General features: G+C 43.5%; 1 protein-coding gene across 1 annotated transcript in view; it reads left to right on the top strand.

Moving 5' to 3' along the window:
• Positions 1–474: 474 nt before the first annotated feature.
• The window catches only part of NETO2 (neuropilin and tolloid like 2), a 30,564-nt gene continuing 21,242 nt past the window's right edge, over positions 475–9,796 (top strand). Inside the window, exon 1 of the mRNA XM_058813602.1 lies at positions 475–568. Within this exon, the coding sequence (XP_058669585.1) occupies positions 535–568 (34 nt within the window). The 5' untranslated portion in view covers positions 475–534. The remainder of the gene's footprint in view (positions 569–9,796) is intronic.

Genomic DNA, 9,796 nt, shown 5'->3' with positions numbered 1-9,796 from the left:
GGTACGGGACCGAGGCGGGGCGCTGCACCGGGGCCAGCCCCGGCTCCCCGTGGGGACGGGGTGAGAACGGGCGCTGCTCCGGCGCTGTCGCCCCCGCCTCGGTGCCCGGCCGAGCGGGAGGAGCACAGCGGCCCCGCCGGCTGCGGCTGTGGCTGCTTGCGGGGCTCCGTCGGGGGCGGGCACATGCGTACAAGCGGCTCATCCAGGCAAACACCCCTCACATCTTAAATGAGCTTCATTTAGCAGCAGCCGCTTCAGTCGGGCTGGGTGCTGCCGGGCTGCGCTCCGAGCGCCGCGCGTGGAGCCCCCCGGGGCAGGCCAGCCTCGACGGAGCCCGCCGCGCCCCGCTCTCCATGGGACTGAGCGCGGCGGCGGCTCCGCGCTCGGGCGGCGGAGGCTGAGCGCGCCCCGCGGGGGCGCCGGGCATGGCCGCGGGCGGGCGGGGGCCGAGCCGTAGCCGCGGGCACAGCGCCCTCGCGGGGGGCACCGCCGCGGCCATGGAGCGCCGCTGATCGTCGCCGCCGCCGGGAGACAATGGCCCTGCACAAACTCCGCTCGGTGCTGGAAGGTAGGAGCCGCGGGCGGCACGGCGCCCGGCCGGAGCGGGGACCGCGGTACCCCCGGCGGTGCCGCCCCTTCGGCCGCCCCGCGCTGCCCCCGGCGCCCTCCCTGCGCCGGCAGAAACTTCGGGGCTGCGGGCGCGGGGGCTGCGCAGGGGCTTCGCTTCTGCCGGGGCTGCTCTTTTCGGGCAGCTGCCGGAGCTCCGCACCTCCCCATCGCACCGCCCCGCGCCCCTGCCCCGCGGCCGCCGCTCGCTGGCCCCTCTCTGCCCCACGGCAGACACAGCGCTGCGGCGCCGGCTCGGGGCCGCGGCTGCCGGAGCCCAGCGGGGGTCGGCCCGGGGGCCCGCACCCATCCCGAGCTGCCCCCGGTCCCGCTAGTGCGGGCGGGCGGCCGAGACACCTCGGGCTTGGGGAGGGTCCCAGCGGCGGGGACGCCTCGGCATCTCGGGTTTGGGGAGGGTTCCAGCGGCGGGGACACCTCCGTACCTCGAGTTTGGGGGTTTTAGGAACACCTCGGGTTCGGGGGGGTCCCAGCCTGCAGAAAGGTGGGTCACAGTAGCAGCGACCCTACCCCGGTGACCCGTATATTCTCGAGACACACCGGCGGAATCCTACGCTCGTCTTTTCACAGTAAAAATACTCTCTGCTTTCGTGACTCTCCTGACGAGCTGCTCCACACTGTTCAGCTTATCACACTTGTTATCGGGAACACGGTCTGGTTTCAGTAAGGTTTTCATAAAATCAGTCACCCGAGTCACAAGCTACACGCTGACCGGTGTTTACATGTGCTTTTCTTCTTGAGGCTTTTAAATCTTGTTTCTAACTTATTTCTGTTCAGAGGTAAACAACGGAGCAAGGCTCCTCATCCGAGTATTTCTTTGTGCTATTATTTATACAGCTCGACAATGGGCGAGAGGTTTCTGTTAGGAAAGAAATCTTGATGTGGCACTTAGGCTTGTGCCTCAAGAGATTATTTCTAGCATTCTGTATCTTCTGGAGCAATAGCAGACTTGATGGGGGTTCCAGTCTGTTGTTGTTTTGTTTTGTTTTTTTTAATGATGATTGTTGTTTTAAATTATTCTGTTAGGAGATGTTGTGACTGCATGCATTATTGAAGCCAACAAGGCACTACTGCAGAGTGGAGAATTGTTTAGTGTATACATTGATGTCTTCCCACAGTGTGAAAGTTGTAAAGAAGTCTGTTTTAAATCCAGAATGGGCCATAAAATCCCATGTTCCTGGCATGAGGGACTTTATGTCTTTAAGGTTTCAAAAATTATTTTTCATTTATTAACATCATAACTGAGAGACAGAAGATACTTGTTCTTAATAAATGTCTGTCTCTATATTGTTAACCATTCACAGAGTTTAGGAACAACGTAGGAACATATGGCTTACATGGGGAATACAAGGCATTTAGATTCTTTTTTCTACTACCTCTTTTAAGTAACATATCTAAATATCAGAAGCCACTATAAAACAACCATAAAATACAGCTGTTGTATCTACTACTTAAATACTTTATACACATGCAGATTTAATTACATTTCAAAAATATGTGATTGCTGCAAAATTGACTGTACAGGTTTTCCATTGAACAGACCTGTACATTTTTTATGATCACACTAGTGTCCGGGTAAAAAGTCCCTCTACAGGAAGTTTTTTGTATTATTCATAATCCATAAATTGCACAAAGCCATTAGTCAATAAGCTGTTAGTATTCTAAACACATCCCTTGCCATGACTACAGAAACAACCTATCGTTACTTAGCATCATAAACTCCCTTTTAGCTCTGCTTCAATAGAAGTCCTTACATAGTCCCATTATTACACCTAATCAGAAACAAAAAAGTGTATTCCTGTAGATAGGTGTATAGATTCAGTTCCAGGAGGAAATTGCTGGGAATAAAATTCAAAGTAACCATCCATATTTTACAAATTGCATCTTAAATTCTGCATGGAAGCTCTCCCTAGAGTGGCAGTAAATTTTTTTTTCTCCATAAAAATAGCTTCATGTGCAGAACTGGGGGAGTTCTGCTAAACCCCATGTAAAGTACTATGAAGCTTAGTGTATCATGAGAAGTCATATTTTATTTAATACTTCTTAGAAACATCTTCTGTTCTTAACAGGGAATGCATGTATACATTTCTGTCATCCACAGAGATTCTATTTTGTGGCTGTTACCTCAGAGCAGAAAAGAGCCCCTCATACTTTGTGGCAGTTGGAATTTCTTACATTAAGCTTGTTCAGAGCTATTCATCTGTTCTTCCTCAGCTATCAATATCAAGGACTATTTAAATAAAAACCTAATGTAATTCTTTGTCTCTGTCTGTAGTGTTCAGCAGAACTTTTGAAAGTCTCATCCTGAGCCCACCATCCTGCCTGGATTCTTTGCTCTCCTCCAGCTCTCCCAGGCAGCAGTGCTGCTGGAGCACGACAGCCCTGAGATTTTAGTGGCTGCAGCTTTTGCTCAAGTGGAGCTCAGCCAATGCCCACCTGCTTTCTCAGCGGGCTCTGGAACCCTTAGGAGGCCAAGAGCTTGCTGCATTTGGGCTGTTGGAGGACAAAGCCTTTGCCTCCTGCCTTCAGTTCTCAATGCCATCTTAAACATGCCAGAATCCTTCCCTGAGCCTGGCACAGCTTGCAAAATGCAACTGCTCTACAAGAGTGAAGCACCAGAACCTCCAGTTCATGAGAGAGAAAAGCAGCTGCTTTCATAGTAAAGCCATGCCCCTGTCAGGCTTAGGAAGTAAATATACCTACCTTGAATTTCCTCATACCTGGTGTTCCCCCAAAATGGGTTTGCTAAGGACTTGTTCCCATGCTTCAAATATGCTCCCTCTTTCATTTCCATATGCTGTTATTTGCTTTAAAAAACTGTACAAGCTGTCAGTTAAATCCTTCCTCTACATTAGTTTTGGTCTATTTCAGTTAATATATTGGATTAATTTAGAAAGCCAAAAAGAGAATTCTCTAGCTTCTGACCCAGTAATTCAACAAGCATCCAGGAGTAGAACAAATTACTGCTACATTCTCAACCTTCCAGTGGACTACAGAATTATTTCCAACTCCATCAGGTTGCAAGAATGTGGACTGCTATGATTTAACTTCCTGCCATTCTGCTCCAGCTCCTCATTTGCATTTTGGCATGATTTCAACAGTTAATTTCTCACAAACAAGTAGTGTTAGGAAGTAATGCTTCCTTCCATACAAAAGCTAGAAATTATGGCTGCCTATTTCCAAAACCAAAAGGTGTAGTAATGCCACAAAAAGCTGAAAACAAGCAGGAAAAAAAGGTTATTCAAAAATCTCCTAATAGTTTCATGATTTGTTCATTGAAGCCAAAAGCAAAAGTACTGACTGTAGAAGCTACAGTGACCCTAATAAAGGCAGTATCAAGTGATACTTGATATTTTTTACTTAAACAGTATCTACTTTCCACCTTTTCTGCTGCACTGAAAGAAAAAAGTGAAGCTCCAAACTGCTTGCAGTGCTAAGCAGTTCAGCAAAAGTAACTCAGGTAACTGCAGACCAGGATTCAAAAAGCTGCAGTTAAAAACAAGGCAAGTGTTTGGTGGTGTGTATTACACCTTGCTCTTCATACACATACAAACTTCATATTCAAAATGCACCACCCTGAAGCATAACTTCAAATACATTAACTCCCTCTTTTTCCTAAGACGTAGATGACAGTGACTGCTAAAATTCTTACAGAACAACTTGGTTACAATTACATTGATATTAATAGCAAATTTTGGTGGGTAAGTCATGTATATGGCTGTAGCCAGAGTATACTGTAACACTGGGTTGAAGCTAAAGGAACTACTAAATTATGTATCCCTATCTAATGAAAAAGTTAAGATTTTCAGCATCTTCCTTAAGGTTTAATTCACAGGGAGAGATTAGACAGAAAAATTACCCTTGAAGTAAAACTTTATAAGCTATTCATCATTTATGAACCTGTCAGAAAGTCATAATTCACTGGAGGAATGAAGAGAGCTGCTAATTGCACATACTCTAGTACTTGCAGTTTACATACAAAACAAACCCAGCACTAGGAGTATAACTTGTCTGGACTGAAGCAAAATTTTAGTGTCTTGGATTCAAGCTGGGATTCTAACACTGCAGACAAGCTTGCTGCTTGTCTGCCTTGTACATTCCAATTTGGTTTTTTTAACTAACGAAGCATTTAACAGTTTAGGACAACTTAAACAGCTTGCTACCTTTAAACAGCTTGCTGCCTCTGTCAACATACAATTGGCAACTGCCACCTCAAATACTGCAAGATATGGGATTGGGTGAGTGTAAATTATACAACAAAAACCAGCAGGTAACTTTTAATTTAAAAAATCCACATTTCTTTCAGATTATCTTTGTGCTTCACTCAGTTTTCTGTTACTACAAAGCTGACTCGACTATGCAGCAGTAAAGGATGGCCAATATGTTAAGAAAGCATTTCACAAAACCTCCTTCTATATCGTATGGTAAAATTGATGAACACTAAGTTAAGTCTCTTTTTAAGGGACTGAGAGTGAAAAGGGGGAAAATAAAAAATTATAGTCTGTACATAAATTATTGCTAGACATGAAAGAAGATAGCAGAAGAGAGCTTTAAATACTAATTTTGTAATAGACATTCCAGAAATTATTTCCATTGAAAAATATAGTATATTGCTAATAAATAAGAGGAGATAAAGAACTCTGGTATAATCTGATCGATTTTTAAGTCAAAAGTATCACTATCCAATTTCTCTAGGAATAAGCTATTTCTGGGAAAGATGTATTCAGAATAGTCATATGGACCAGGATTAGCTCTTAGCTCTGTCAGCCAGAGGGAAGTCATCTGAACTTAGAAGTCAGTGTACATATTTTAATAAGGTTTTGAAACCCCTCATCAACATGGTTTGCACATGCAGTCTTCTCATCAGTCTCTTGCTGCACACAGCTTGGAGATGAAAAAAGGGCTCTTCCATATAAAAAGGAAAGTTTCTATTTTAAAAATGAAAGCTATCATTATTCTGGCAGAAGTTTTGCTGGCAGACAGAGCCATGGATGGATTATAAGTAACAGGATGTGGAGCAACTGGTAAAATGAAGCAGCTCACAGCTGCTTATACATTTCTAATGGGGGACAGGATCAGAAACATTAAATGTTCTTAGCCAACCTAGAGGGGACTCTGTCACAGATCCATCCAAGCATGAATTGTTCTGGAGATGATTTTTATCAAAGGGACGTGGGAGAACTGCACTTAATTCCTGAATCAGTTAACCTGGTTTCTCTGCAGAGATAGAGTCCCAATTTGTTTCTCTGGCAATCTTAAAGAGAGGAATCCCTACTGGAAACAGCTGGAGTGAGATGAAACTGTTATATCTGAGAATAGACCTGAGTGCATTCAGATACCCTGCTGGCAGTTAATGGCTAACAAGATTTGGATCTTAGAAGGCACCAGAGTCACTGTTAATAGCTGGTGAAGCCCACTTCTGCTATCAAGCTTCTGTGAGAAGGATTAAAAATGTGTTGGCAGCTCCACTAGCATGCTCTGGGTAAGACTTAAACTAGCTAAAATATGTCTTGCCTGATGCACACCTTCATCTCTGTACTTTATTCTGTGACAATCCTGCTGTATGTTCCAATATGAGGAAACCACTGGAGCTGTTAATAGGATAAGTTGTAGGCAGCCACCTTAAATGCTCTTTGATACTCATTTTACCAATCTGCAAATGTTTCTGTTGAGACTGCGATAGATTAAGAAATGTATACAGGCTATGAACTATAAAAATGTTTGGGATTCAAAAACTGCCATGTTTTCATCCTCAGCAGCAGAACTGTTAGCCTTAAATACAGCAGCAACAGATGCAATCCAGTATTCCTTTTGTCAATTAACAAACACAGCAAATGCTAGGAAGAGAGAGAAAAGTCTCATTCCTTGAAATTTATAGTTTGTGTTTCTGAGCTAAAAATGGCTTGAATCCTAAAGCCATTAACAAGCTTTTTGAAAGAAAAGGAGGTGACCATGCACACAGAATTACATGAAATCCAAGGTGTCTGGACACTTAACCTGTCTGTCTAAATTGTACAAGTTCTTTATGAGACCACCCACCAAGGATTCACTTTGAATTTGTTCAGCAACAAATTCTTGATCAGAGTCCTTACAAGCAACCAAACATGTAGTTAATGTTGGCCAGAGAATAAGATAGGATATAATAAACATAAATGTCCCCAACTCATTAATAGCTAATATTACTGTTTCAATGCATGAGTAAAACATGGATATAAAACCTGAAATACTGTGATGAGCAGTTGCTGAAAGTAACTCTAATTTTAGTACAGAGGGCAAATGAGGAGCTAAGTTTAAGAAGAACAAACAGAAAAGGAACCATTCCCATAAGGCAAAACAGAGTACATAATTAAGATCAAGCATTTGTTACTCCAGGCTGTATCTGCCAGAAAGAAGCAGGCATCCTGGCAACATCTTCCAACATGCATGACCCGTGAGTTGCCAGTTACCATCCCTCTGGACTGTGTGTGTACAAGGTGCTGCCTGATCCAAGGAGCAGAGCACAGAGATCCAATGAATCCTGCTTTAAGCAAAGCCTGTCATCTTTATCCCTAGGATTCTGGCTACCACTATACTAAGAATGTGTAATACTCTAAATGATTAAGTCTTTATTTTAAAACATGGTGGAATGTTTCTCAGCTGTGCCTGACTGCTGCCCAGTTTGATATTCAGCTTGCCCTGCATGCATAGATCCCCCATTGTCATCACTGAAGACAGACACTGCTCTCAGAGCCACACAGCAAATCGAGTCTGCTGTCTCTGTGGGAAGATCTCTAGAGCATGCAGAAAGAGCAGGGGAAAGATGGATCATAGGGAGCTCAGAGCTGAACTGTATCCCATGAAATCTGAAGAATGTGTTTTGCCATAAAGTACAAGCATATGTCAGATTTGCAGCCTAAAGCACTTGTTTATCCAAGCAACATGCTGATTTCTCAGTATTGGGTTGAGCACCCATTTACTGCAAAACTAACTATAGTATTCTCATTTTTAAAGAGAAGTAGGAGCCACACATTTCTGAGCCTCCCTCTGTATACTCCAATGCAGAAATTGCCTTCATTTTTTCTTTTTTAGCTTAGATTTACTTCATAAAATTTGGGAAATGACAACAAAGAACATCTTGACTTCTGCAAACAATGCAGTTTATTACACCAGTTCAGGGGCTTCTTTTATGTTATTCTGTAAGCCTACTTCAGCAACAGAATAGTAAGAACTTGAATTGCATGTTTAGTGTCTTCACTTTTCAAAATGTATACAGCTGTCTGCAGGCTGTGTGATCTAAAATATTTAATGCAAAGAAGTGAAGAAAATGAAAAATCCATTATTTTAAAAACAGACAGAAGCTGGCTGCTTTTTCTGTGTTTCTAGTTCATGCTCACACAGGTATAAACTATCAGAGCTCTAAATAGGAGTACCAGAGTGTGCACCATAATTCATGAAATACAAGTACAAATAGCAGATTCATGAATAAAAGAAGCTCCTCAATCTCTGCCTTGTGTGCATGCTGCTGTTGGCTTAAGGATGGCCTCTTCTGCAGGGTACAGATCATCAGGGGGAAGCCCACTGTAAGGTGCAGAAGCACTAACTTTTATTACATTTATCACCTAAGTATCTCTGAGTTCATAAGGTCAGTGTCCCATAGCTCAGGCTCCTCTGGGAGAATTGTCATCATACTCCTCCAGTGAAAACAAAACCCCCAGCCCTCCCCCTGAATCCCTTGGATATTCAGTGCAATCCTGCACTGTGCTGTTGCTTACATCAGCATGCCATGTTGCAATGGCATCTTTACTCACTACTTGTGCTTCCTGTACCATAACTATGGAGCTAAGCCTAGACTTATCTTTCATCCACACTGAAGAATAGTCATGTCAGAGAGATCTGTGAGAGGCTTTAAGAGAGGAAAAAAGGAGCAGAGGAGTACTGTGTCCCGTTTCAAGTTCAGATGCACAATAAATATTTGAATTGCAGTTTATTAGAAATAAAAAGATCATTCTTCATCCTTCTGGAAGTGCTACAAGACTGTTAGTGAAAGTGTTCAGTCTCTCATGTCTGTTCCAATTGCTGTGACTGTGTCCCTGCTGCAGCCCCAGGATAGTGGTTCAGCAATGGCTCTCTAATGCACCAACTTCCAGGATTTGTCTCTTCCCTAGACATCTTCCTCCTTACGGATTTGTACTGTCCAAATTAGTCTTTGAGATCTGAAATTATTTTTCCAGGAAGTAGTATGAATTTAGGACACCAAGAGATTGCTTTGTTGTTTTTAAAATGCACACAAAAATGGAAACAGTCTGAAAGGTCTCAAAATATCCTGACTGATTATTTTTTTCCTTTTCTTTTCATCCTGAGTATTGATAGACCTTGTTTACAGCCCCTTAGCTCCTGTTGGCTTTCCCACATGATACTGTGTCATGTCAGTGCACTCAGTTCAAGGCAATACTACCTCAGGCAATCCTGCCCAGTACTCTCAGGAAGAACAGGTAAGTCCTCCCCACCTTTCTGCCAGCAGTGTCTCTCTGATGAAGACAGCACACATGCAGACCATTAGCCAGAGACACCTCTTTTCTTCATCAGACTGTCACCCCGGATAAAAGTGCCAAAGGAAGACCCTGGAACATTTGCTACCTGGGCTACTGAATGCATCTTAAGGGTTGTTGAGAGCATGAGGAGGATGGGCACTGCCAGGGAAGGGCAAGAACAAGGTGTAAGAGATTAAAACTGAAGAGGATGGAAAGGGCAGGGAACAAATGGAAGGTGGCCCATACCTTCCCAGTCATCCATAGAACATGACAAAAGAAGCCAGTAAGACAAATATTCAACCCATATCTTTTGCAGTTGCCTGAATATCCATGTTCCTCTGCAAGGAATAGGCTCTGTTTGTTTGCATTTACACACATACAGGACTATTTATAGAAACAGCACAGCTCTAGTGAAAGCCAATCAGGCTTTCAGAAGTCCTTTTAGGGGGGTTGTTGCTTTATCCACATCAGCAAGAAGGGAAATCAATGGTTAGTGTAACAGAACATCTATTCTTATGTTGTTTCCACCAGTACAATCACTGAAATAAATGTAGATGCATACTGAAATTTTTAAAAAATACTGTATTGGAACAGTGGTAGCCATAGGAAAGAGCTGTACTAAATAAAAACCAAAGCAAACCAACAAGCCCTCAATTTTTCAC

This window comes from Ammospiza caudacuta, chromosome 13 (genome assembly GCF_027887145.1).
Source record: "Ammospiza caudacuta isolate bAmmCau1 chromosome 13, bAmmCau1.pri, whole genome shotgun sequence".
Taxonomy (NCBI): domain Eukaryota; kingdom Metazoa; phylum Chordata; class Aves; order Passeriformes; family Passerellidae; genus Ammospiza; species Ammospiza caudacuta.
Note: the sequence above shows the minus strand (reverse complement) of the source record. Positions and strands in the feature narration are given on the sequence as shown.